Raw genomic sequence first — 27,369 nt, 5'->3', positions numbered from 1 at the left:
CGGGGGGAGGTGAAAACTCTAGATTGAGACCTTTAAATTGTTGGGTAGGGAAAATGGAGAGATGTCAGTCAAAAAAACACAAACTTTCAGTTAGAAGACGAACAAGTTCTGGGAATCTCACATACAGCAATGGTGACTATAGTTAATTATAATGTACAATATGCTCGAAATTTGCTAAAAGTGGATCTCAGAAACTCACTAAGATACACATGACTATAACTGGTGAAGCAACAGTCACGTCCATTAGCTCGATGCACAGTAACAGCTTTTACTATTTATACCTCTATCAAATCACCAAGCTTTACACTCCAAACGTATACGATTTTTATTTGCCAATTATACCTCAACAAGCTAGGGAAAAAATATTTTGCAAACAATTTTTAAAAAGCTCTAGATAAAATATCAACCAAACGCAATGAAAGGACCTTGCTGACAGCCAAACAGGACAATCTGTACACTGACTAAATATCTTCTGATAACCATTTTCTAGGTGTTTTACTGGTATCGTGGATCTATTTATAAACATAACCCTCGTCTTTTAGAGATGTACACTGAAGTGCAAGTTTGAAATAACATGTTTGGAGTTTGTTTTAAAATCATCGGGAAAGGGGGCGCCTGGGTAGCTCAGTCGGGTAAGTGTCTGCCTTTGGCTCTGGTCATGATCCCAGGGTCCTGGGATCAAGTCCCATGTTGGGCTCCCTGCTGAGCAGGGAGCCTGCTTCTCCCTCTCCCTCTGCTGCTCCCTCTGCTGTGCTATCTCTCTGTTAAATAAAATCTTTAAAAAAAAAAATCACTGGGAAGGGACGAGATGAGGATACCGATGGCCATTAGCGTGGCCATCTTGATAGATGAAGCCTGATGATGGGTACTTGGGGTTCATTATGGGGTTCATACATGGGGTTCTCTCTACTTCTGCATATACTTAGAAATTTCGATAATAAAAACTGAAAAAATAGGCAGCACTGAAGTGCAATCTACAGATACCTCAATTCCTCACCAAAACCCACCAGCGGCAACTGACTCTAAAATTCATGCATAGCAAAACTGAAGTCGAAACATTAATTCCCCACTTAGGAAGGAAAGGCCTGCGTGGGAACTCAGAGAGAAGTGTTCTCGCTTCCATGAAGGTTACCTCAGAAGAAGGCAACACATGGGAGACAATCTCATAAAGACTAGCAGGGGAAAAGCTGAACACAACAGGAGAAATAGGATGACTAAAAAAAACAGGCAAAAATCACAGAACAGAGTCTTCGAAGAGGAAATATGGTTATGGTTCACAAACACAAGCACACACACTCAACCTCATTACTGCGTGAACAGTGAAGACCACGGTGACTTTCCTCGAACTCCCACTAGACTAATAAAATAAAACAAAAAAAGCTGCACAGTGCTAAGTGTGGAAGAATGGATTCACAGACGCTTTTATATGCTGCTGGGACTCTGGGAAAACGATTTCGCGTGATCTTACAAGGCCCTGTGCACCGCCCTCCCAGCCAGTCCACTCCTGACTGGATACCCAGGAGAGACGTTTGCTTGCATATTCGCACCAGGAGACTCATTCCAGGAGGTTCAAAGCAGCATTTTTTCCCAACAGCCCCAAACTGGAAACATCCCAAGTGTCCACCAGCAAAGGACAGATTTCAGGAGATTCATGCACTGGAATTCTAGAGGAATAACAACTAGGGTGAGCTCATCAATATGGACAAATCTCATGAACATGGTATTGAAAAAAAATCGATTTTTATAAAGTTTACAAGCACACAAAACAATATATCATGTGGATAAACATACAGATGCAGTAAACCTATAACACAGAAAAGGAAAGGAGGAGAGACATTGTATCAGAGGAGTGGAAGGGCGGGAAGTGGGGTCAGGAGGAGCATTGGGGCTTTAACCCCATTAGTGATGTCTTTGTATTATTTGGTTTGTTTGTTTTTAAAGATTTTATTTACTTATTTGAGAGAGAGCACGAGCAGGGGGAGGCACAGAGGGAGAGGGAGAAGCAAACTCACCACTAAGCAAGGTGGGAGTTGCGGGGTGACACTCAATCCCAGGACCCTGGGATCATGACCCGAGCCAGAGGCAGATGCTTAATCCTGATGTCTTTGTTTTTAAGTTCGGTGGTGGGTACACAGGCGTTCATGGTATTATTTTTCTTTAAACTATTCGTGGTGCACTCTCTTGTATTTATATTTGCAGCTCCAAAAATTGGAAGACCGACAACCTGCCCACATGGAGTAATTCAGACACGCATGTCAGGGGGAGACAAAGAGCAGATAGCCCGGGACGATGACCAGCACAGAGCAGAAGAGTCTCAGGGGAGAGAACGCCAGAATAGAACCATGAGCGGAGGGCTGGGGACATTTGAGTCTCCGATGGCAGTACCACTAGTGAACAGGCAGGACTGAGCTAGGAAGGCCTAGACCTGCACAGAAGTCCATAACCTGGATGATGGGTAAACGAGATGCAGGGCCCGCCTGCACTGGACTACTACTCAGCCTGAAAAAGGAAGGGCACTCTGACACATGCTACGGCACGGATCACCCTTGTCATCCCAGATGCTATGCTGGGAGAGCAGTCAGGCGCAAAGGGATAAATCCTGCATAACTCCATTTATAGAAGATAACTGGAGTAGTCAGATCCGTAGAGACAGGAAGTAGAGGGGTGGCTGCCAGGGGCGGCAGGGAGGGGACGGACCATTATCCTTTAACGGGCACAGAGTTCCAGCGTGGAAAGATGACTGGAGATGAACGGTGGTGACAGCCGCACAGCTATGTCAATGCGCTCTGTGCCACCGAACTGGATGTTTAAAAATGGTTAAAACGGTAAATTTTATGTTACTTACACTTTATCACAATTAAAAAAAAAACAAAAAAACAAAAACATAATTCAAAGTGGTTGTTGCTGACCAAGCACGGAGGTGGGCGAAAGGAAAAGCACTATCACGCCGACCTCAACCTGACTGAGCTGAGGTCAGGTACGACAGGGACGACAACAAATGGAAAAGAAACAGGCATGGAGGAGACACGACAGGGCTGAGGGACGCCGGCGCCGCAGGCCCCCATGGAACCAGGCGGTCCAACCCAGCTGCGAGCTGGGCTGGCAGCAGGGACAGTCCTGCATTCGAGACGGAGCTCCGTGCTGGGAAACAAGGAAGCTCCAGATAATCTCACAGGGGGCAGAGCACCTTGGGGACTGTGCCTTCTAGTCCTTAGCTTCCACAAGAAATCGCTGGGCACTCGGCCAGCTATGACTTTAGGGGAAAGACCCGGAGAAATGACAGACAGGACCTGGGGCCAAAGATGCTGAAAGGTGAAGACAGCAGGTTTTCCTGCATGAAATTCTGACCTGTCAAATCACAAAGGCGCTCCCAGGAACACACGTTTCAAGCAGGGAGGCCGATTGTGCCCAGCATGGCTGGCGGAAGAGCACTAGAAAACGAGTCAGAAATCCTAGATGCAATTGAGACTCTACCACACTCATTACCTGAGTGGCCCAAGGCCACATGCTAGCTGAGACCACTGTAAACAAGATAATAACACCTTCCCGCACAGCAGCAATTAGGCGAGTGACACAGATTCTGCAAGCCTAAGGGGTAGGGTTGCCTATCAGAGAAGATACCAGGTGCTTTGCATATCAGCCGTCAACCCCAAGACAGGGAGAGACAAGTATTAATCACGTCACATCACACACACACAGACTGCAGGGAGAATGCAGTCTGGAGTCATCACAGAAGAGGGCACCAAATGATGAGGGGTTTGTCACGAAGGCTGGGATGCGAGAAAAAAAAATCGACACCGGGTTTATGCGCACGTCTATGAAAGCACAGGGACGGAAGCTGGGCAGGATCGGAATATGCAGAATGCTTTTCTGTGTGAGAAGTTCAGTGTTGTTCTATGAAGCACTTTTTCAAGATGTAGGCTACTTCTGACCTCAGTGTTGAAAATTTACGGCCATCAAACCAGACTGTCCTCTGGGCGGAAGTGTATTCAATGAGCGTGCCTGAAAGCTGCAACTCCGGGGGGGGGGGGGGGGCGGGGGGGGGCAGGGGGGCACCTGGCTGGCTTGGGAGGAGAGTGTATGACTTTTGGTCTTGGGGTCGTGAGTTCAAGCTCCACACCTGGGGTAGAAGTTACTTAAATAAATAAATATTTTTTTTAACAATTAAAAAAGCATTTAATCTGATTTCTGGAAACCCCAACTGGCCTGTAAAGGAGGCTCAGAGGTCCCCATCCACCTCAGGAGCCCTGGGACAGTCTCAGAACCCACCCCCAGCAAGGCCTGCTCCTGCTGTCAGAGAGACTTTCCAGACCTTGAATCTCTCCTGACAGTCTGAGCTTCCAGCTGGAGTCTACCTTCACTAGCTATGTGACGTGGCCAAGTGTTAGAACCTGTCTCCTGAGCCCTGATTCCCCCCTCTACAAATCAGGGATAACAGCCATTACACCATCCAAGTTTTTGTGAGAATTTAACAAGCCAATCCCTTAAACACTTAGCACAGACCAGGCACACAGCAAATGCTCAGTAAGCCTCAGCTCTGATTAGCTAAAGACACACATCTGTGCTTTCAAGGTTCCTCACTCGCTCCTTTAAGATTTAGGGACTCAGCCAGAGCTCTACAATCCTCCTCTACTCCAAGGAGCCCAGAGCCCAGGAAATGGGGTTTTCTAGCTCCAACCTCCACGCATTTACACCTGCTGTTTCCTCTGCCTTGACACCTTCTGACCACATCTGCATGGACTCCCTCCTGTGCATCCTCTGGGACAACCTGATGTCACTTTGGGCATCAAACCATCGCCAGCCCCACTCCACAGATCGGCTGCTCACCCTCCGCCCTCCTTCAGGTGGAGCTACCAGTTACGTATTCACCCGGTTTCCCCTTTGAGATCAGAATGATCTCATCCCTCGTGGATCCCTCCCAAGGCTCCGTGCAGTGTAAGTGCTCAAGGAGCCCTTGCTGACTGTTTACTACGGGTACACAGAAACATTCTGGGAAACGATGAAAAATAAACCAGAAATAAAAATCGAGCAGGACTAGTGAGATCAACCCTACTCTAGAGAGAAGCCAGAGGCTGCAGAAGGCGACTGGGGGCATCAGGGCAGAGGGGGCACACCTGGGACGCTGCAGGCTTCCCGCCCATCTCTGCCAGATCGGCTCCTGCTGGTAGCTGAGCACCGGCATCCTTAGCCGGTGAGAGGACAGTGACCACCCAAAGCAGGTGTTCAGAACACAAGCCCCCAGACGTGAGAGAATTCTGCGGCTCCATCAGCAGGGCCTCAAACCTGGCAGAAAGCAGAGCTGATGGTGGAGCGAGGCTCTCCAAGGATGGGAGGCTGCTTCTCACTCAGGCAGGGGCAGTACAGAGGTGGAGAGCTCAGAGGGCAACCAGCCCTGGGAGCTCCCACCCCGGCTGAGGGTCCCTGGGAACATAAAGGGGGGCCAAGAGCCTCTACCCTCAAGGGACACAAACTCAGGGCCCGTGATCCCTATTCAATAGTGCCGAAGAGGTGGACTTTCAATCAACCCACGCAAATTCATCATTTTGAGTACATATTTATACCTAAATATAAAAAGAAAAAAAAAAACTACACATGGATATACACCACAGTTTTAACTGGTTATCTCTGATGAAATTTTAGATGTTTCCACTTCTCTGCGTTCTCTGCATTTATTTTCTAGTCTTTCTGCTTTAAGCATGTTTTAATGTGAAATGAAAGTAGGGGGCGAAGACACACACCAATATGAAAAAAAAGGAAAATTTTAAAAATCCAGCAAGATGAATCTGCCTGCCCCCAGCTGCACAGGCCAGAGAAGGACCCCCGAGTGCCCACAGACTCAGGTGCCCGCTGAAGGGAGCGCTCCAGGCAAAGTGGAGGAGGCCGGGCACAGGGACCCAGGCAGTGGGCAAGGAGGAACACCTGTTTTGAGGACAAATTGTGGGTGGAGGATTTCTGTGGTTACTGAGTGGGTTTTTTTTAAGTCCCTAGGCAAGAATTTAAGGGAAAGTACCCCCCCAACCCCCACTGAGACACACACACACACACACACACACACACATACACACGCTGACCTTTTGCTATTTCAAAATTAAACAGACCTGTGCCTTCATCCCTGAGGTGCACTAGGGACAGAATTCAGTGAGATTATGCACGTGAAAGTGCTTAGCAAGTTAATATTTGGTCGGTCCTGGACCAGCGCAGGGTCACATTACTGGCACGGGAAACGCTGACAGACGCCCCCCCTCCCCCATATTAACACTGACAGTCCAGCAAGTGTGAAACCACAGTGTGACAGAGGTCACGTCTGTATCCCACTTGGGAAGGATGTTCCCCTCTCCTCTTCTCTGACTGCCCCCGCTCCCACTAGCCCTCCTTTAACAAAGTTATTTTTGCAAATACATAAACTGAGACCCAGGTAGGGGTCTGAGGTACCCCATGGCCTCATTCACAGGCTGACACTGGGGGTCAGCACGGGAGGACCACCTTGAGCCAACACCTGCCCGCGGGGGCAGGAAAAAGTAAGCCACCCCGAGGCCCAGGATGAGGCAAAGTGTCACAGAAGTCAGAACCTTGGGAGAGGGTAGAAATGAGGAGCTGCCTTCCTCCATTTTCTGGGGTGTTTCAAGGGTCCCCCATTTCGCCTACACCTGAGGGTGAAGACCTCCCCGTCTCCACACCAGACCCCATGAGGCCTCTGCCCTCCCCTCCACCCACACTCAGCGGACTCCCCCTGCCCACCACTCTGCCCGGTCCTGCAGGCCAGGCCCTTGTCAGCCCTCACCTGGGCCACTGCAACAGCACAACTGCCCCAGCCTCACTCCACGGGGACAAAAATGGGCTCCCTAAAGCTCAGGGCTGACACGGCCAACCCCCCGGCTCAGAGATGACCACGGCGCTAGCATGCCTACGGTAGTTTTTTGTTTTTGTTTTTGTTTTTTTTTAAAGATTTTATTTATTTATTTGACAGAGAGAGACACAGTGAGAGAGGGAACATAAGAAGGGGGAGCAGGAGAGGGAGAAGCAGGCTCCCTGCTCAGCAGGGAGGCTGATGTGGGGCTCGACCCCAGGACCCTGGGATCATGACCTGAGCTAAAGGTAGACGCTTAACGACTGAGCCACCCAGGTGCCCCCCACAGTAGTTCTTAACGCACAGCACGGCTGCCCTCTGCTCCCCGTTCTACCGCCGGTGCTTTTCACAGGGTGTGAAGGGACCCTGGCCACCAGAATCGCCTGGGATAGTTGTGAGAAGTCCAGCTTCCTGAACCACTCAGTCAGAAATGCTGGGGGTGAACCCTGGGAATTTTAACTGGAGAGAAAAAGAAAGTACACTGCAGTTAGGGAACCATTTTGCTGGGGTTTCCCATTGTTGGGGAAAATGGGTCCTCCTCCCAATAGCCAGGAACATATCCCACCCCCTTTCCACGGTCCTGGGTCAGGACTAGGGGGGCGGTCTTTCTACCACTGATCCTACACTCACCTCCAAAGCTAGGCACTCGGGATTCGCATAGTAACCCATTCCGACTCTTCATTGAGTGACTGAAGGGAAGTCGAAGTCAGTCTCCATGCACAGGCCTCGGTTTCCCATACATACAAAGGATGGGGTGTGTGTTCTCTAGGGTCCCTTTCAACTCCAAAATAAGGCATACGATCTTTATGTTCTATCACGTGGACTCCGCTGAATCAGAGATTCTAGCTCTAAAACTGTAATAATTTTGCATCTAAGGTGGGTGGTAGTGGTGAGGATATCCTTTCTGCATCTAAAGTGAAACAGGTCTGCTAAGCCTCTGCCTTGCGCTAAGGTCTTGATGTCAGGTCCTGGGACTGGCCCCACACCTGACTTCCTGCTCAGCCAAGAGTCTGCATCTCCCTCCGCCCGCCTCCCCCCCCCCACCCCTGTGCTCGCTCTCTCCTCCTCTCACATAAATAAAGTCTTAGAAAAAAAAAAAAGAGAGTGAAACTTTCAAAAAAGCATCTCTCACATCCCATACAACTTCTGATTTCCACAAAGAGATATTTAGCCTTCCTGCCGCAGCTTTTTGGGGTTTTTCAGGTCCATCACTAGACATGCTTCCAAACCCTTTCCATAGGCCAGAGAGGAAGGGGTGGGAGGTGTGTGAGGTCAAAAGCGACCAGGGGCCTGCTGCGTGCTGAAGCTTTGTACGCTGTTCACATAATCCTGCCGACATCCTCATTTGAAAGACCAGGAAATCGATGCTCAGAGGGCCTGAGCAGCCCAAGGTTGCACAGCTGGCCCGGCAAGACTTCAGCTGGGCTCTTCCAAAGCTCTCCCTGCTTGCACCCACCACAGCGAGTGGATGCTGAGTTCCAGATTCGGTGAAAGCGACCACGCCAATCGCACCACTCCAGACCCAAGAGCCGTGCCCTCTAAGGCATGGCGGGAGTGCTAACCAGCCAGTCGCACACACATCCTCACAGCTTTCCACCCAGAGCTGCTGGAAGACTGTGCACGCAGGGGAGGGGGGAGACGGGGCTGAGCAACAGCCGCACGAGCAAAAGCAGCAAAAGCGATGCCAGGGATTTAGTCAACAGAGAGCTAATATGAGTCAACAGCGGGTGCCGCTGCCAAGCACACTAATGGGATCTTCAGCTGCATTAATAGAAGGCAAGTGTCTGGGGCAGGCCGAGGGAGTCCTGCCCCGCGCGGACCAGACCACACCTGAGGGCCGAGCAGGGCCAGGCAGCTCTTAGGAGAGGGAGGCAGCGCCTTCCCAAGCAGGGCCAGGTTTTCTGACGAAGAAGAGTGGCTCAGGGTGCCTCTCTGGGCTGCAGGGCGAGCCAGGGACTCCCCTGGAAGTGAGGTTTGCACAGCAAGCCCATTTCAGGCTGCACGGTATAGAGGAATTTTTTTAAAAAGACCCTTTTATTCACACTTTATCAAAGGTTGAGTAACCACGGTGAAGGTTAAAAACAGGCAGGCATGCTAGGGGCTGCAGCCCAGACAAGGGGGTTTGGAGGCCCTGTTGGGGGATTGCTGAAGAGGATCACAGGTGCTTCTTCCTTTATTATAAATATATAACCACAGGCCACGGATTAGCCCAGGAGTGGACTTGACATAAGGAGTATTCTAAAAATGCACAAGGGACGCAGATTTGAGGTCCTACCACCGCAAGAGTCAAAGTCTCTGGGAAGCCCCCGTAACCCGCCCATCCCCCAGCACCCTATCTGGGTGAGCCGGTCCCCATCCCAGTCACATCACAGAGCACCACTTAGAATAAAACGTCGTGTTTCCACCTGTGTTTCCTGGGAGCCTCTGCACCCCCCCCCCGTTCGCCCTTGCACACGGCACCGTGCGTGGCCCAGCGTGGTCACACCAAAGGTGCTTCTGGGGTCAAATCAACTGCAGAACCTGTGTCCAGATCAGGACGAATCAAACGGCTGATGACAATGCATCACCCCTGTTCCAGTACAGAGCAAAGGAATCCTTGAAGCTAACACCACCACAGGGTCTCAATGACAAAGGAGCCATAGTCAGCCTGGCAAGTGCACGGGGTGCCCATGGAAGTGACAGGGGGACAGAAAATCCAGCTTAGGGTATGGCAGCCAACGGTGAATCCTATCTGTGTGACAGGGAGCAGGGCAACACCAGGGCCCAGGAATTGGTGAAAACCAGGAAAGCAGAACAGGGGGACCATGGCAAGTGGGGCTTCATGCCCAACAGGACAGCACAAAACGTGAGCCCTGGGAAATGCGTCTTAGGAAGGAGCACGCGGGCGACGGATCCATCCACAAATTCACTGGGAGCCTGGCGCTAACCTCGTACTGGGGGAATTAATTACAACAGCTAAAACTCTGATCTGGGAAGACTAGTGCAGGAGATTGTGTGATGCAGTTCTAATATCTAATAAATCTTTAAATCGATGAGCCGTGCCCACTGGTGGTTTTTCTTGATCATTCCTCCCTGAGGGCTCACATGACAAAAGCCTGCATTTTGTCTTTGGACAGGTGGCTATACATAGGCGTGCGTCTGTATAAATAATATTTGGGGTTCGCTCTGTCACGTCTTAAAAGCATCAAGAAATCTGCCACCATTAAGAAAACCCAGGGAAACCTTTTGTCAAGCAACCTCTCGTAAGGCGGAGAAACCTTTCCGGATGTAAAATATCCCCCCTCCCCCACACTCAGTGTGGGCCCCATCCCAACCTGTTCGCTGGGGTACCTGTCTGGGTTGACCCACCACGTATGCATTTGGTTCAGTCTGCATTTTTCATCTGAGAAACCCCAATTAAGCCTGTCGCACAAACCTGACAGAAGCAATACATTTTATAAACGAATCATCCCTGGAGAATAGACAAGAAAATCCTCTAGGAGCTCCGTCAAAGTTCTCAGGGAAAGCATTCCTCTCCCCGATCCGAGATGCAAAATACGCCACATCCTCTCCCCACACCAGCTGCCGGGCTCTCCAATCCTCCAGGCTCCCGGGGCCTCCCCTCCCAGCTGAAGACGAGCTGGAGAGCTGGAGAGCCTCAGTCGTGGGGAGGAGTAACATTTTAATGCTATTTTAAAGACAACAGCTCTAAGCACAGGAACATTGGCTCCTTTTCCCTGAATAAAAAGGCCCCACAAGGGTATTATCATAACAAAACGATATTCTATGGAGAGCACTAGGAGGCACAAAAATAAAATTGCCATAAATTGAAACTGTCTCAAAATTACACCTAAGGCTGCATTGAAGTCCAGGCCAAGCAGCATCGGATTTTCCCATCTAAAAGCCACACAGGTTCCTAGTTCCCTCCTACTTTCCTTGGGAAGCCTAAAGAATTTCCCACACCCGGGAAGGCCTACATGTTTCCTTTGGAAGTCTGGGTATGTTCTTTTTTCCGCGTGAACCCCTCGGAATGATCGGTGACATTCATCTAAAAGCTCCACCGGCGCTGTGTCCTCAGTCACACCCAAAGATTCCCAAAGGCACCGTCTGCCGCAGCGCCGGGTGCCCAGTAGGCGCCCATTAATGTGCGGATTTGATTTGATCACATCTGGCCCCTTCGGGCTAGAAAGCTGGACGCCCTGGCGGGGACAACAGCGCCAGCCTAGCTCACTGCTGGAGGGGGGCGGGGTGCAACCACCTGTGGGCGGGTGGCCCCGCACGGCGCCACCGCCCGGGGGGGGGGGGTGTTCCTCGGCCGCCCCACGCACTTTGCCGGGGGTGCTGGTTGGGGGCAGTCCCGCACACCAGGCCCAGTGGGCGTCCTAGAGCCGACTCCCAGCGCCCCAGCAAAGGGCTCCGCCGGTGCAAAGTTGGCCGGATCCAAGAGTCGACTATAGAGTTAGCTCCCAAGTCCCCCAAATCCCTGAGAAGCGGAAGGCTGTTAAGGGCTCTGCGATTAGGATGGGGCAGGGGTAGGGGACATCGAGGGGGTCGGGAGAGAAATGGCCCCCTAGATTCCCTCCCAAACTTGGGGCACCTGCTGGGCAGCAGGGGAAGGGGCTTCTCCTCCCTGCCGTCTCGACAAGGCCTGGTGGCGACTTTGTGGGGGCAAGCAGGCCACCACGGGGCAGTCTCGCATTGCTTTGAGATTTTTCTAACCAATAACCCAGCACCAAGAAGGCCCCCCTGGAACCTGGGGGACGGAAGGGGAACACTGGTCACCGGCGCCAGGGGGCGGGGACTCGGGAAGAGGGGACGGGGTGAGCGGGGGAGAGAGTGAGGCCCTAGGGACGAGGTGGGAGCCGGAGAAGGCGCGACCCAGCAGCGCAATGTCCCAAGACGGGGACACGGAGCCACCGAAAGGGCTCCAGAAGAGACCGGGACAGAGTGGCTCGAGAGGGAAGCAGGGAGAGGGAGTGCTCGCAGGAGAAGGGGGAAGGGATCCCTGGAGAGGTGCAAGAGGGGCACCCAGAGAGGAACACTGGGGGAGGGGAGCTGTCCGAAGGGGTGCCAGTGCCCCGGACCCGGCCCGTCACTTACCGGCAGGTCCACGCTCACTTCGGTCCCGTCGAGCAGGAAGACGCGGCAGTACAGGGTGGCCTTGGCAGCGCCGGCGGCGGAGATGTGCACGGCCGCGCCGCCGGTGAGCAGGGGCCCGCCGCCGGCCGGGAACACGCTGCCCCCGGGCGCGGCGGGCAGCGTCGAGGAGGCGGCGGCAGCGGCCGGGCCCCCCCGCGGCCCCCCGTCGCGCTCGTCCCCCAGCCCCGCAGCCCCGCGCCCCGCCGCGCCCCGCGCGTAGCGCTGCATGGAGCGGCGGCCAAAGGTCCGGCGCAGGAACCGCAGCATCCTGGCTGGGGGCGCCCCCTGCCTCCGCCCCCTGCGCCGCCGCCGCTGCGCCGCCGCCTGGGAGCGCCCCGCGACGCCGTCAGTGCCCGCGGCCGCCTGCGCCGCCTCCCAACGCCTGCGGCCCGGGGCTCGCTCCCGCCGAGGCCGAGGCCGCGCTCCGGCTGCCTGCGGGGCGCGCCGGCCCGGCCAGCGCCGGCCGCGAGTGGCCGCGGGCGGGAGGGCGCGCTCGGGGCGGCCCCGGGGCCGTCCCGCCGCCGCCGCCGCCGCCGCGCGCTCTCCCGGGCCGGCGGCCCGAGCTTGCTGCTGAGGGGCCGCTCCCGACGGCCGGCCGCGGGCGGCCCCGGAGCTGCGGGGGGCGCGGGGCGCGGGCTGCGGGCTGCTCCCGCGCCGCGCGCCGGCCGAGGGCCAGCCGAGCAGGGCGCCTGCGTGCTCCCGGCGCGCTCGCTCCCACTCGCCGCGCCGCGCCCGGGGCCGGAGGAGGCCCCGCCGAGCGCTGGCTCCTGAGGCGCCTTTTCCTGCGCCCGCAGCCCCCGCCTCCCACCTGGGAGGCTGCACCTCCAGCCGCCGCCGCCGCCGCCGGGACTGCAGCACGCCCTCCTCCCTCGGGGCTGCGCCGGGTAATTGCAAACCGGGGCTGTGCTGCCCCCTGCCGGCCCGAGCGCCCCCTGCTGCTGTAGGTGTGCTCACGTGTGTACACGTAGGTGAGCACACACGTGTTTCCGGCGCCCTGAGCCCCGCAGCCCTGCAGCCGCCCGAGGGTCTCCCCTTGCCTAGTGAGGAAGCCGGGGCTGCCTGCCCTGCGGGAAGCCTTGTCCCGGAGGCCCGAGAGGGAGGGAGAGATTAGCGTTCAGGGAAGGCCCAACTGAGCCCTCAGTTTCCCCTTTTGGAAAAGGCGAGGGGAACACTAGGTGATCTACAGTGTCCCTGATAAATTAAGTTCTGTCCGTTTAAGATCTCAGAGCTGGAAGGGCTCTTATTTAGACCCTTCCAGTCCAATGGACTGCTTCCAAGTAAGGAAACTGAGGCTGGGCATGGAGTGGGGAGTACTTTTCCAACCGAGTCCACAAGAAAAGTAAATACCTTCTCTCAAGAAGCTTGTGTCCAGTATTGATGCAGAGGTCTGCACAAATAACTAGCCATAACTGGAAAGGCTGGTTTAGGTCAGAGGCAGAGAGAAGTGTTTATAAACAATGCCCCTCAGGTATAGGAGTTCAAGCTCTGCTTGGGGGAGAAGTGGATCGTCCCGTGTTGCTGGAAAGAATGTTGGGGAAGACCAGGTTGAAAGGAGGGCAGGCCTCTCCAGAACAATAACACTGCCATTTTTAAAAAATATATTTATTTATTTATTTTTGTGTGCCTGACACTGTGCTAAGTAAGCCCTTTGCATTCATCATCCCACTTAATCCTGGGAATAACTTGGTTCTACAGCCCGTCTTAGCCCCATTGTACAGAGGAGGGAATTGAAGCTTAGGGTGCTTAAGAGACTTGCTCCAGATTTCACGGTTTACAGGGGCTCATTTGCAGGACTTCAGAGCTCCTAACCACTGCCAGGCTGAGGCATGCGGCAGGACTGGCAAACAGTGAAGGTTCCTGAGAGGTCTGGAAGGATGCCGTGGTCACAGCAAAAGGGACAGAAAAAGAGGGAGGGATGAATTCAGGCAGCATTCTGGAAATGGACATTGATTGAGGGTCAGATGATGTCTTAGGTCATTTCATGGGTGATATTTTCATTAATCCTGGCTCCAGCCCTTCCGGGCAGTTCTGTTTATCCCTGTGTCTTGGGTGGAGTTTGGGGCTTAGAGGAGTAAGATCCTTGCCTGAGGTCTCAGAGCTCCCGGCCAGCAACCGGCAGTGCCTTGACTTGTTCAGTAGTGCTCTCTGTATACGTTCTCTAGGGCTCTACCACGTGACACTGTCCTGTGAGGGGGCATCTGCAAACAGCCTTCAGGTACATACTCCGCTCCCCTTCCCCCAAGACTCCACTTAATAGAATACCATCAGCAAGCTGGTGTTCAGAAGTAGCCCCGTGTGCTTACTGGTTTCTAAGGACAGCTCATTTCCCGCTGGGTAGCCCAGAAGTACTATAGTAGACTGAGTAATGGCTCCCCAAAGATGTCCACATCCTGATCCACTTTACAGATATAATTAAATTAAGGAGTTTGAGGTGGGGAGATGATCTTGGATGAGCCAGGTAGGCCCAATCTAATCGCAAGGGTCCTTACAAAAGGGAGGCAGGAGGGTCAGCCTTACAGTGATGTGACGTTGGCAGCAGAAGTCAAAGTGATGCATCCAGGGGCCTGGGAATGCAGGCAGCTGCTGGAAGCTGGAAAAGGAAGGACCAGATAATCTAGATATTCCAAAAGAAATGCAGTCTTTGATTTTAGCTTGTAAAAATCCATCTCAAACTCTGGCTTCCTGAATTTTATAAGAGTACATCTGTACTATTTCAAGCCACTAGGTTCACGGTAATTTATCTCAGCAGCAATAGGCAACAAATACAAGGGGAATATCACGTCCTAGCAGATCCAGTGCATTTACAGTTTTCAAAGTCACGTCTCCATAGGGAGCGTCCTTCAAGTTGTGATTATTGGTTCTCCTCGTCTCCCACCGGACACCAACTTCTGGAAGGACATGGCTTTTTCTTACTCATTGTCTCCCCACCTAGCACCTAAATTGCTGTCTGGTAAGTAGTGGCTGCTCAAACAAACAAACAAACAAAACCATTTGTTGAATGAATTCGGGATCTCATTTCATCGTTCTATCACCCTATGGCGGCGTAGGAATTGCTCTTGCCTTTTAGAGACGGGGAGAATGAACACCAGAGTACAGCCTGAACTCACATTCCCACCTCCCGACTGCAGATCCCACGTGCCACCTGCTACCGACAGCACTGCGTCATTGAGAATTCTGTGGGGCTGCCACGTGGCTTTAGGGTTACCCCCATCTCCTTTGTATCAGCACCGTCACCCACTGGATCTCATTCAGTCCTTGTCAGTAGAGTGATTCAAGCACTCTTTTCTCTACCACACTGAGCAGAAACAGAGGCTCAGGCCTTCCTTTGATTAAATTCCATGTCACTCAAGTTTCAACCTGAGAATGTCAACATTTGACGAGGCAGTTTGCATTTTGTCTGCTCACGGTGCTATGGATCTCAAAATAGCGATAGCTCTTGCTTCATCTTTGCCTTTTGGACCTAGAAGTCTCTGTCCCTGTTAGCTGAGGTCTATAACCAGCCCTTCCAAAATGTTCATTGCCATTTCTCAGCCCTCCTCTGTGTTCAGCACAAACAGGCTGGAAATGCACACGTATCCTGTTTGCCAACATATCAGTCTTGGAGGAGCCCTTCTGTCCTCAGACCATTATGCAGAAGCCCCTGTGTTTTCCCTTGCATTTCTGTCTAAAACCATATCGGGCTGAAGTTCCCCAGAAACGGTGGACACTCAATGCCAGGTCCTTTCCTTGGTTATCACTAGTAGCTTGACTTCCTCAGTTTCCTGGGCAGTATTGGGAGTCTGGTCTCTAGAGTCACCTCCTTGCCTTGTCCTCATTAAAAGTCAGCTCCCACTTCTTCACCCACCTCCTCAGGTCCACGAGAACTCCCCACAGTCCTTGCCATCTCTACTCCACACACCCCGAGTCATCCGCAAACCTTGGAGAGTTCCTCATGCACTCCCTCCCTCCAGAGTAGTTTTACATGTTAATTAAACAGCCCTTAGCCCTGTCTCTAAGGAACTCCTTTCACAAATGTGCCATTTATCCCTATCCTTTGTTTCCTGGCTCCTTTCCTAGACTCAATAAAATTGTGCCCTCATTCCATCAGACTCTTTTCTTCATAGAACAAGATTACACTCCAGTATATGTTCCTATTGACTCCCCTGTAAAGTTTTCCCTCCATAGGCATTCACTGAGACCTTCCTACGTACCACAAAGCCTTCCCTACCCTTTCTAGTGTTTGATAAATGCTTCATCTTTCTGGTATTGTTCCATACTAATGATGGCTAGCATTAATTACAGACTGTGTAGTGGGCAGCTGCTGTGGTTTCTGCCAGCCTACACCTGACTGGTTTGGGTTACTTTGCAAATTACTCTACCTGCACTCAGAGACCTAATGGTCTAGGTGAAGCTGACCCCATCCCCTGCCTCAGGTTCGGCACCTGATCATGCTTGGCTAATCAGAGCACTGCATTTCCCAGACGCCTGTTACTGGCTCAGAATTGGGCAGTGACCTAAGTCAGGCCAATGGAGGTCAGTCCGGGACCTCTTGTTGAGATTGTTGGGAACCAGCAGTTTTATGTCTAGACAAGCTTGCTGCTTGCCGTGGGCCCACTTTGACACCACATGGGGAAACCCTCAGGATGATAACCATGCAAAAAAAAAAAGCAGAGCCAAGAGGTGGAGAGACATCAATTTCTAGTGTCTATTTGATTTTTGACAACCTGGATCCAGCCATGCCTGAAGCTACCCCTGGAATTTATAATTTAAGTAGTGACTCAGATTAGAATGATGATTTTCCAGATCCCAGATCTTTCCTTTTCTTTATTTGCTCTCTTTCCAATGTATAAGCATTGTTTTGTTGGTTTTGTCTTGTTTTGTTTTTGTTCATTTGAGAGAGATACAGAGACAGAGAAGGCACAAGCAGGGGGAGAGGCAGAGGGAGAGGGAGAAGCAGACACCCCGCTGAGCTGGGAGTCTGACATGGAGCTCCATCCCAGAACCTGGAGATCATGACTTGAACCAAAGGCAGACGCTTAACCATCTGAGCCACCCAGGCCCCCCATAAGCATTGTTTTGAATAGACATTCACTTTGTTCATATTTTAAAGGACTCATCTTCAAGCAAATAATTAGCAAGGCAATGCTTATCACTGAATTGTTAAGAAATTCATGGCAAGGTGCGCCTGGGTGGCTCAGTGGGTTAAGCCTCTGCCTTTGGCTTGGGTCATGATCTCAGGGTCGCGGATCGAGCCCAGCATCGGGCTCTCTGCTTGGCGGGAAGCCTGCTTCCACCCCCCCTCTGCCTACTTGTGATCTCTCTCTCTGTCAAATACATAAATAAAAACCTTTTTTTTTTTTTAAATAAATGGTGAGTTAACAAATCATCTAAATTTTTAGATATAGGAATGGCAATGACAAAAGGACTTGGTGACTCCAACCGAGTCTCTAACTCATATTTTTAGCCAATCCTTTCCTTCTCCGGATCATATTCCCAACTTCCTCCTCAACTGAATCCCTAGATCTCCGTTCCAAATATCTACTATCCAGCCCTCTGTCTAGACTCAAAAGATAACATCTGGAGAGAAATCAGAGTGTCCCCCACTTGCTTGATACCAACCCTAGCGTGGGTTTCCTGTTCCTAGAGGCTATGCATCCCGCTTTGGGGAAACCCCGTGGCTCTGATGTGACAGTCCTAATATTCCGACCACAGATGCGTATAGCAGGAAGGGGACATTTTTATAGAGTTTGTCCACTCTGCTGCTTTTTGGTCTCCCTCCCCCAATATTACCCCTCTTCCTGGACATTCCTAAAGAGTTTGCCTTCCCTCTCTCAGGAGCAGACATCACCCCTACCCCATCACCAGCAGCTGGGTTCCTCTGCCTAGACCCTGCTCCTGCTGGGAGAGTGTACTTTGAAATAATGACCCCTTTGGCTAGGTCCCAGACTGCTGGCATTAACCTTTCCATGCCCAGCCAAGGCACAAGATGATAGCTCTGATCCTCTTTGCCACCAGGTTAAAAAGAAAGAAAGAAAAAGAAAACCCATCTTTTGTCAAGTCAGTTCAAACCAAGCTAAGTTGTTTGTGGAAAGCCCTTGGCGGCTGGGTTGCTGGTAGAGGCAGCTGTTTTTGAAATCCTGCTACAGCTTGGAACACAGTGTGGAAGCAGTATTCCAGTAAGCGAGGCTTCTGTGACTCACCTGGGTTAACATCGTCCAACCAAGGAACCACAGACACAAAAGGAACCCTCCCCACCCCCTCCTTCGCCGTGGTCAACTTCAAGCCCTCGTTCAAGGCAAGGAAAGAGAGAATGTGCAGAAAGAGGAGCGAGTGGGTAGGGTAAGATGTCTAGCAGTGAAGGTTTAAGAGGAATGAGGTCTGTGAGGGCCCTCTGAAATGGGCTAGCTGGGGACAAGCTGTGTCCTTGGTGACCTTGTAACCAGCTCTGTGGTGGAAGCTGTGAATGGACTGTATGGTTTAAGAGAAAATGACAGTAGGGACACGGAGATGGTAGATCCAGACCACTCGTTTTTGAAAGCTTAGCATCCAAAGAGGCAGCGAGTATCAAAGAAAGAACAGGGCACTTCTGCTGGAGTCTTGTCAGAGGCTCACTTTTTGCATCTGTAAAATGGGCAAGTAGGACCAATACTACCAGCCTGAAAGAGGGTCTTAGGAGAAGGAATAAATGGCATTTTGTGAAGCTGAGCGGAGGGAGGCGCTGAGCGGAGCTGAGAAGTGACAAACGCTTATCAGAGGCCCCCTGCTTTTCATTCCCAAGGGAATCACAAAAAGGATACTATTTCTCTGTGCTGTGCAGAGGTTTTATGGTTTATTAAGGGCTGTCACAGACATGACCGCATTTAATGACTCTAAGACAATCCTGGCTGTGAGGTGTTCTTATGCCGGGTTTACAGCTGAGGAAACAGGGGCGCAGAGAATAGGTGGGACCTGCCCGAGGCCACCGAGCTGGTGAGCCGGGGGCCCGCCAGGACTGGAAGCCCAGGATCCCACAGCTTTCTGGCTGGGCTTCCTGCTCTCCCTCCCGGGGCCCTCTCCAAAAGGCAACCCGCCCCTGCCCGCAGCCATGCCAGCTCCCGCCCTCACTGACTCACTGGGAGAGGGCCCTGCGCTTCTGTGCTCCCCAGAGCCAGCTTCTGACCTCCGAGACGCCACCCTCTTTTTCATGCCTTCATCCCCTCCCCCCGCCCTGCTCCCTTTTGATGAAGCTATGAGAACTAAAGGCAGGGATTTTGATGACATTAAGATGGAAGCCACCGCGGGCCTGCCCTGCCCTGCCACTCCCCCGCGCCGGGGAGATTCCCAGGGGAAACAGGCAGCAAGGGCATTGGTGGTGGAGACAAGCTGGGCTTTGTTTGGGTTTTGCTGGGTTTGCCCAGCACCCAGGAGCCCTCTGATAAAGCTGAGATGGAGCCCAGGGCCTAGCCTGAAGGACTAAGACATACACACACACACACACACACACACACACGCACGCACACATACGCACACAGTCTCTCTCTTTCTCTCTCTCTCCCTCTAACCGCCGCCCCCCCCCCCCCCGCCCCATGTTCGTGGGATGTTTTCTCCCAGCCAGTAACCAACTCCAGATGCACAGGCAGCACAGTAAGTGTGGGCGGAAGGAAGAGAGGAGACATTCCTGCGTCCTTTTTTTTTATGCCCCGTGACCCCACACACAAGTCAGCTTGACCTAACCGTCGCCCTGGAGCTTGACCAGTCAGATTAGGATTCCCTCTTCTTCAGGCGGAGAGCAAAGTGGGGGCCAAGGAGACCTTCCTGGTGTGGGGAACAGAGCTGGGCCTTTCTCAGCCAATGAGAGCCGTCCAAGCTAGAAAGGTCCAGCCCTCCTCCTGACTCATCCCGTGACCTTCATACCCTGCCAGCCCACTTTCCACAGCTACTACCTGATCTCCTGGACCACTACATCTCTCCACTGCGATCTCTCCCTCTCCAACCCACCCTTTACCCAGCGCTCGAGCCATGGACCATGGACGATTCTGGAAAGGAAATGGGCCACGCCCTTCCCCTATTTATAATCTCTCAGCAAGGCTGATGACAAGGGACGCTGGTAAAAATGACAGTCCCAGGAGTGTGGAAGGGGGCCTGGGGCCATCTATGTTTGATATCTGTCCAAATTCCGCATACTTATTTTTAGCTGGACTCTATTTATTTGCTGGGGAGATGGAACAGGTTTTACACCAGACTCTCCCTCACATTTGCAGGCCTGTCTTTCAGTAGCTCCCCATTACCTACCGGGGGGGTGGGGTGGAAGGCCTTCTTATTCTGGACCTGCCTGCTGCCACAGCCCACCGTCACTTCACTCCCCTCCCCCATTCTGAATTCTAAATGATTATCTTTCTTCATGTACCCAAAGCACCTTTTAACCCTTTATATGCAAATCCATCCCTCTCCGGATACATTCTCCCACCTCCGCACCTGCAAACTCTTATTTACCCTTCAGAACCCAGATGGGCCCCTGAGGTAAGGTCTCTCTGACCCTCTCTAGATAGGCCTGGTTGTCTCCCTCTCTGTCATCTTAGGGCACCCTCTACATGTATATCTCCCTCTGCCACACAAATGGGGCTGCTTCTCTGTGCTGAGAGACCAGTTACAGATGATGGCGGCGTGGGTGAGCGTGCAGAAAGAAAGAATTGAGAGATGAAAAAGGCATTTACCCAATATAATAGGGCAAGGGATGGGGGTTACTGGGGCAAGGGAGGCAGGTGCCAGGCGGCTCCTAGGTTTGGGGCTGCCGAGTCCTCTTCCCTCCCAGATTAAGATCTTCTTGACAGGGAAGCATGTCTTGTTTACCTGTTCATCCTCTGCCCCCATGAGCACCCCGCTGTGGGAATTCCAACAGAACAGGGTAGGCTTGAGCCTGCTGGGAAACCAGGATCCATGAGACCAGCCAGGATCCAGGCATGAGGAAGAGGCAGGGTACCTGGTGAGTGGTCCTGGACACGTGTTCAAGAACATTCACAGCAAGTTACTTCGGTGGTTGGCTCCCTGCCCCAAACCTGCTTTCCAGCTGCTCTAGGGGGACCAGTGCCAACTACCATGGTTGGGGTTTGAGAAACGAACTTTGAGACCCAATCTTACCCCTGCCCACCGTCCTGACTTGAGTTAAGTGACTTCTTCTCCCCAGGCCTTTTTGTCCTGATGGTGTGCTCACTCGGGCTCTTTCTCTATTTCTCTGCATCTCTCTGTGTGTGTGTGTGTGTCTTTCTCTCTGTCTCTCTCCCTGTCTCTCTCTCTCTTTCTCTCTCTCTCTCACACACACACACACAGGCTGGCACACAATGACCAGGGTCCCCAAGCCGCACAATCCAGGAGTATGGGTCAGAGGTCCTTTCAAATCCTTGCTGTGTGACCTTGGGCACAGAATCGGAGCCCTCACTCCATGGGCTCTCCTCTGTTTACAGGGCATAATAGTAGTATTGGCCTCACAGGTCTGGGGTGAGGAATAAAGGACAGGAAAGGTGCCAACTATGCCTGGTTAAGGACCCAGTACATGTGACTTGTTCTTGTTAGCATTTCTGTTCCTGTAATTATTGATAATTTTATATCCATTAAAAAAAAAATAGAAACCTTCTGGGCCAGAGCCCGGCTGTCCAGGCAGGCGGCCCAGGGGAGGATGGGGCCCTCCCAGCCTTGGACATTGGAGTGGGAGTGAAGTCTGGGGCCTGGGGGTTGGCAAGGCTGTGCAAGGACTGGAGAGACGAGAGAGGAGCGAGGAAGAGAGAGAATTTGAGGAGAAATGGAGCCAGAAAGAGAGAGAGAGGGAGAGGGAGAGGGAGAAAGCTGCCGCGGTGGCCAGGGAAGCAGCTCCCGGGGAACAGAAACCCTGCAAACCGGTCTGGGCAGTCCCTGAGCCAGGCTCTGTCTGCTGGTGTGGCTGCATCCAGAGGGAGCAGCCTGTGGTAGGGCTGCCCTCGGGCCATGCCTGAGGCCTACTCGCCACCCCCTGGGAGGCAGGTCAGGGGCTCTCCCAGCCTGGCTGATGACAGCCTTTCTGGGTCCGGGAGAGAAAGACTGCTTTAAAGAAAAATGGGGCACACACTGTACTACAGAACAGCCATACCGCTTGAAATCTGACAGCTGGATTTCAGACTCTGCGCCAGCCAGGGCGCCAAGACCATTCAAGTAGGGAAGCCAGTGATTTCAGTAAATCGGGCCGCGACGAAAACTGGATATCTACGTGCAAAAGAACGAAAGTGGACCCTTATGTTACACCATATGCAAAAATTAACTCAAAGTGGACCAAAGACCTAAACCTAAAAACCCAAACAATGAATGTCTGACAAAGGTAGTTTTCAGGGCGCCTGGGTGGCTCAGTCGGTTCAGTGTGTGACTCTTGATTTTGGCTCAGGTCATGATCTCAGGGTCATGAGATCGAGCCCCGAGAGGGGTTCTCCTCTTAGCGGGGAGTCGGCTTGAGGATTCTCTCCATCTCCTTCTGCCCCATCACCGTTCGTGAAGGGGCAGAAGAAGATGGAGAGAATCCTACACACACACACACACACACACACTCTCTCTCTCTCAAAATAAACACATCTTTAAAAAGAAACATATTGTCTGTGTTCCATCACTGTGTATTGGTGGCTGAAGTGGAGTGACTAAGGGATGCCATGTTTTTGCCCCACTGCGTCAGCCTGCTGACTTTCATGTGGGTATAACCTCTAGGCCAGGGCAGGGCTTCTCAAAATACCTCCTCCAGGACACCATTCCTTCAGCATACTTCAGCACACTAGGATCATTATGGAAGGCAAAATAGGTGTGGAAAAGGTGCCTCATACATTCTTCTCTTGGAATTTCACCAAACATTTGTTAAAGGAGTGATAAAAGCCCTGAGAAGTCCTGCAGTTAAGAAACTGGTTTAGGATGCCTGGGTGGCTCAGTGGGTTGAGCCGCTGCGTTCGGCTCAGGTCATGATCTCAAGGTCCTGGGATCGAGTCCTGTGTCAGGCTCTCTGCTCAGCAGGGAGCCTGCTTCCCTCTCTCTCTCTTTCTGCCTGCCTCTCTGCCTACTTGTGATCTCTGTCTGTCAAATAAATAAATAAAATCTTTAAAAAAAAAAAAAAGAAACTGGTTTAATTTTCTTTAATGCAGTTGTCTTATCTTTATAAAGACATGGTTCCTCAATGAGTATGTGTGCCAGTTGTCGAGCGCAAAACACCACTGGAAAGCACAATAGGGATTTCACTACAATGGAAAAAGATTGCTTTTCTGATGGAGGCTGGGGTGGGGGTGGGGAGGTGGACCTTAGGATGCTGCCACTGGAAATATTCAAAGCTGTGTTGTATTTTGGAAAATAGAAAAGGGAGCAAAGGAGAAAAAGGACAAAAATAGTAGGAGCAGGGGATGTCTAAATGACGTTACTTTTGGAAACTCAGAAGAGAAAACACAGTAAACATACCAATGGGAAACATTATCTTAATGATTATCTTAATTGTTATCAAAGATAATGCAAATTAAAGCAGACTTCAGGCACTTTCAGACATTTCCTAAAGAAATACAGGGGATTAGGAGGAAAATGCAAAATAATAGTCCCAGGGGCGCCTGGGTGGCTCAGTGGCTTAAGCCTCTACCTTCGGCTCAGGTCATGATCCCAGGGGCCTGGAATCGAGTCCCGCATAGGGCTCTCTGCTCAGCAGGGAGCCTGCTTCTCCTCATCTCTCTCTCTGTCTGTCTCTCTGCCTATTTGTGATCTCTCTCTCTGTCAAATAAATAAATAAAATCTTTAAAAAAAAAAATAATAGTCCCAGTGCTGGCAAGGTTGTGGTGAAACTGACATGCTCAGTTAATCAATGACACCGCGAAGTTACACAACCGGTTGGGGAGGCAATCTGTAGCGAGAACCACAAAGATCTGTATCTCTTTGACTATTAACCCCACTACTAGCAATCTATCCTAAGGAAATATTAAACTGAAAGCTTTCCACTGAACTGCTCCAAACAATAGAAAAATACTGGCTGTGTCTTATGTTAAAGTTTCAAATGGGAAGTGTGAGGTTGGGTAGAAGCGTCCTATCGGAGGAGACTGAGTACCTATGGAATTAAAGCAAACTGGGTGTCAGTGCATTCGAGTCTCCTGAGGAATTTTTAAAAACACAGATTCTGAACACTTTATGCGAAATCAGTCTCTGGCCGAGAGCTTGCTCCCTGAGCCACTACATTTGGCTTCTCCCCTCTCAACCCCCACCTGCCATTTCTGTTTCCAGTTTAGAGTGCAGAGAGAGGGAATCTACATGGAGGACATCCTTCTGTGCCAGGTCACTGGCCGGCCAATGGAGTTGGCTCCTCTGGGATCAATGCCCAGCCCTGATCCAACCATCTGTAGGTGGTTGACCAGACTAGTACAAAACTCAGTCCCCTATATCTACCTGCCTCTCTTTTCTCATCAGGGTTTATGCATGGGACAATTTGCCCGGATTGCAAAGGCTATCGTGAAAACATCTGTGGCTCTTGGAGGCGGGGGAGGGGTGCAGGGAGCTGATTACGTAACTCCAAATTTCCAGTTGATAAGAAATCTTCAGATTGGGTCACAATAGAAAATCTCAGCAAGCGAGCCTGCCTTTCTGGACCAAGTGCTTTGACAGCAAGAAATAAACATTCTATAGCCATTTAATAAACAACCACTGAGACAATTAGCAAACATAACCTCCAGTAGCATGGACTTTTGCCTCCTACAAATTTCGGAAAGGTTGCTTTCACTCATGTCAGGGTTTCGAAGTAGCACTTTCCTAAATTATTTTAGCAAATTAGCAGTTTGGAATACCACGCTCAGCTTCAGCAATCCTTGCCAACTGCATCCCGCTCCGAGAAAGCCATGCTCAGTCTTTTCCAAGCAGATAGTGTAATGTTGCCTCTTGCTGAAGTTTGGCCAGTGGGATAGGGTTAACTGAGGAGAGGCCTTGGCAATGGAGCTGCCAGAGAGTGATGATCAAGGAGACGCTGGAGGGCAGAGAAGCAAAGAAAAAGAGAAGTCCAAGAGGACTGAAGCTGCCCTCCCTCCCTTGGCTTCTTAAGGTCAGAGAACTTCATGCTGTTCTGTCTAATATGACGCCACCAGGCATTTGTGGCTCTTTACATTCAGTGAAACAAAAGGAAAAATTCAGTTCCTTAAGGGTCCTGGTCCCATTCGAAGGCTCAAGTGCTTCCTCAGTCCTGTGGCTGCCATGTTAGTGCAGACATAGACCGTTTCCATTACTGCAGAAAGTTCTATTGGGTATGGGTGTAGAGTGAGCTGTGTTCTCTTCCCGCTACTGGACTGCCAAATGTTGGTCACTCTGGGCCCACTCTGTGGGTACAGATGTCACAAAGCCGGTTTGGAAATTTCTTAATGGTGTAACATTTGTGTCTGGAGAGCCAATGAGCTAAAACCACGTGATCAAGTCCCCCGCCCCCCAACTGCCCGAGGAGGGATGCTCAGCCCGGTGAAGTCAGGGGTCCCAGGCTTCTTGGATGGAGAGCTCCGGAGGTTTTCTCTCACTTTGTAGGGAAGGAAGGTCAATGGGTCCCTCCTTATCCTTCTTTCCTAGCAACACAGTCTAGCTGTCATTTCAATGAGGTAGTGATTCGTTTTTGTGTCCCTATGAGGGACAGGAGCCTTAAATGGGGAGATCAGTCCAGGATTCAAATGTTATGAAGGTATGGAGAAGACTTAGAACGTTGTCACTTAAAAATAAACCAAATCAGGGGCGCCTGGGTGGCTCAGTGTGTTAAAGCCTCTGTCTTCGGCTCAGGTCATGATCTCCGCGTCCTGGGATCAAGCCCCGCATCAGGTTCTCTGCTCAGCAGGGAGCCTGCTTCCTCCTCTCTCTCTGTCTGCCTCTCTGCCTACTTGTGATCTCTGTCAAATAAATAAATAAAATCTTTATTTAAAAAAAAAAGTGCACTTAAAAAAATAATAATAAAAAAATAAACCAAACCAAACTTTCCGTTGCCACCTGGTCAACTACCAGTAAGTACCAGGCTGTCCTGGGAGGTCTTATGGGGGGATCATGTTAACGAGTGGCCTCATCCATCAGGGGAAGCCTCAGGAGAGAGTTCCACTCAGCGGAGCTAAGCCCCCACTCTCAAGTTCACTGCTGGGAAGATTACAGGCCCGTGCCATAGACATGCCTGAGGCCTCCCTTCTAGCCATGTTTCCTCTTCTTCTGCTCCCACTTCTGCAGACACAGCCCAGCGGTTCCCCTGCAGAGGCGCCAGGCCTGGGACATTGGCTTGCTAGATGCTGCAGCCAACCCCTTGCCTCTCCCCCACCCCCCAACCACCGCCTTTTAAAAATTTTGTTTATTTATCTGAAAGAGAGAAAGCACAAGCAGTGGAGGGGAGGGCCAGAGGGAGAGGCAGAGGGAGGATCCTCAAGCAGTCTCTCTGCTGAGCCAGGAGCCCCATGGAGGGCTGGATCCCAGGACCTCAAGTTTACAACCTGAGCCAAAGTCAGACGCTTAACTGACTGAACCTTCCAGGTGCCCCACTGCAGGCCCCTTCTGCTTAACAGCCCCAAGCTGTTAAGAGGGACCGCTCCCTCTTTTCTGCATTCCCAGCCTGCACGAACCTCAGAACGGGCTGAGCGGAGGCCGTCTGATTTGTCTGGAGCAATCCAGCCAGCCCCATTGCAAAACACACTGATGATATCCACCCAGGTTTCTCATCTGAAAGGTTTGAATTTTTTCCAAGAGAAGACTTAATAGATTAATTAGACCTTTGCCCCTCAGGGATTTGGCAAACAAACAATGATGCGTTTATACCAGTAATAGATATAAAGAACTGGTGTTTTATCATCAAAATTAGCCAACCTGGGTTTAATAGGAAGGGGCAACAGGGAGTTAAAGTATGCATGGGGTTGTCGGGGTGGGGTTGGGGGGTACAACGATAGGCATGTAGGTGAATTTACTGCATTCTAACCCCCAAGCCCTTCAGGTAAACTGTGGCAGAGTATAATCTAAAGGCTTTGTATACTGTGCCTCGAAGTGAGCCCATATTTCTTAATCTCAGGGAAGCATACTCCTTCCCTGGATGGCCAAACAGATCTTGTTTCTGAGAGTTGCAGCCCTCTCTAGCATTTGAATACATTAATCATTTTTATAAAATTCATTTGTTTTTGACATCTTAAGTCTCCAGTAATTTTTTTTTAATTTTTTAAGATTCTATTTATTCATTTATTTGAGAGAGAGAGAGCTCAAGCAAGCAGAGAGAGAGGAGGAAGCAGGATCCCCTCCGAGCAGAGAGCCTGATGCAAGGCTCGATCCCAGGACCCTGAGATCACGACGTGAGTTGAAGGCAGAAGCTCTAACCCACTGAGCCACCCAGGCGCCCCTCCAGTAATTTTTTAAAAGATTTTATTTATTTATTTGAGAGGCAGAGTGAGCAGTGGGGCAGGGGAGGGAAGGGACTAGCAGAC

General features: G+C 51.4%; 1 protein-coding gene across 7 annotated transcripts in view; it reads right to left on the bottom strand.

The window, feature by feature from the left end:
• The window catches only part of EPB41L4B (erythrocyte membrane protein band 4.1 like 4B), a 121,863-nt gene extending 109,023 nt beyond the window's left edge, over window positions 1-12,840 (bottom strand). For 3 of the 7 annotated variants that reach the window (XM_032306937.1, XM_032306938.1, XM_032306939.1), the window contains exon 1: window positions 11,927-12,840. In XM_032306937.1, coding sequence (XP_032162828.1) covers window positions 11,927-12,232 — 306 coding nt within the window. In that variant the 5' untranslated portion in view covers window positions 12,233-12,840. The remainder of the gene's footprint in view (window positions 1-11,926) is intronic. The other 4 variants (XM_032306940.1, XM_032306942.1, XM_032306943.1 and 1 more) reach the window with 3 other exon arrangements.
• Between the last annotated feature and the right edge of the window lie 14,529 nt (window positions 12,841-27,369).

This window comes from Mustela erminea, chromosome 12 (assembly GCF_009829155.1).
Source record: "Mustela erminea isolate mMusErm1 chromosome 12, mMusErm1.Pri, whole genome shotgun sequence".
NCBI lineage: Eukaryota > Metazoa > Chordata > Mammalia > Carnivora > Mustelidae > Mustela > Mustela erminea.
The sequence above is the reverse complement of the archived record's forward strand: the minus strand, read 5'-3'. Positions and strand labels throughout refer to the sequence as shown.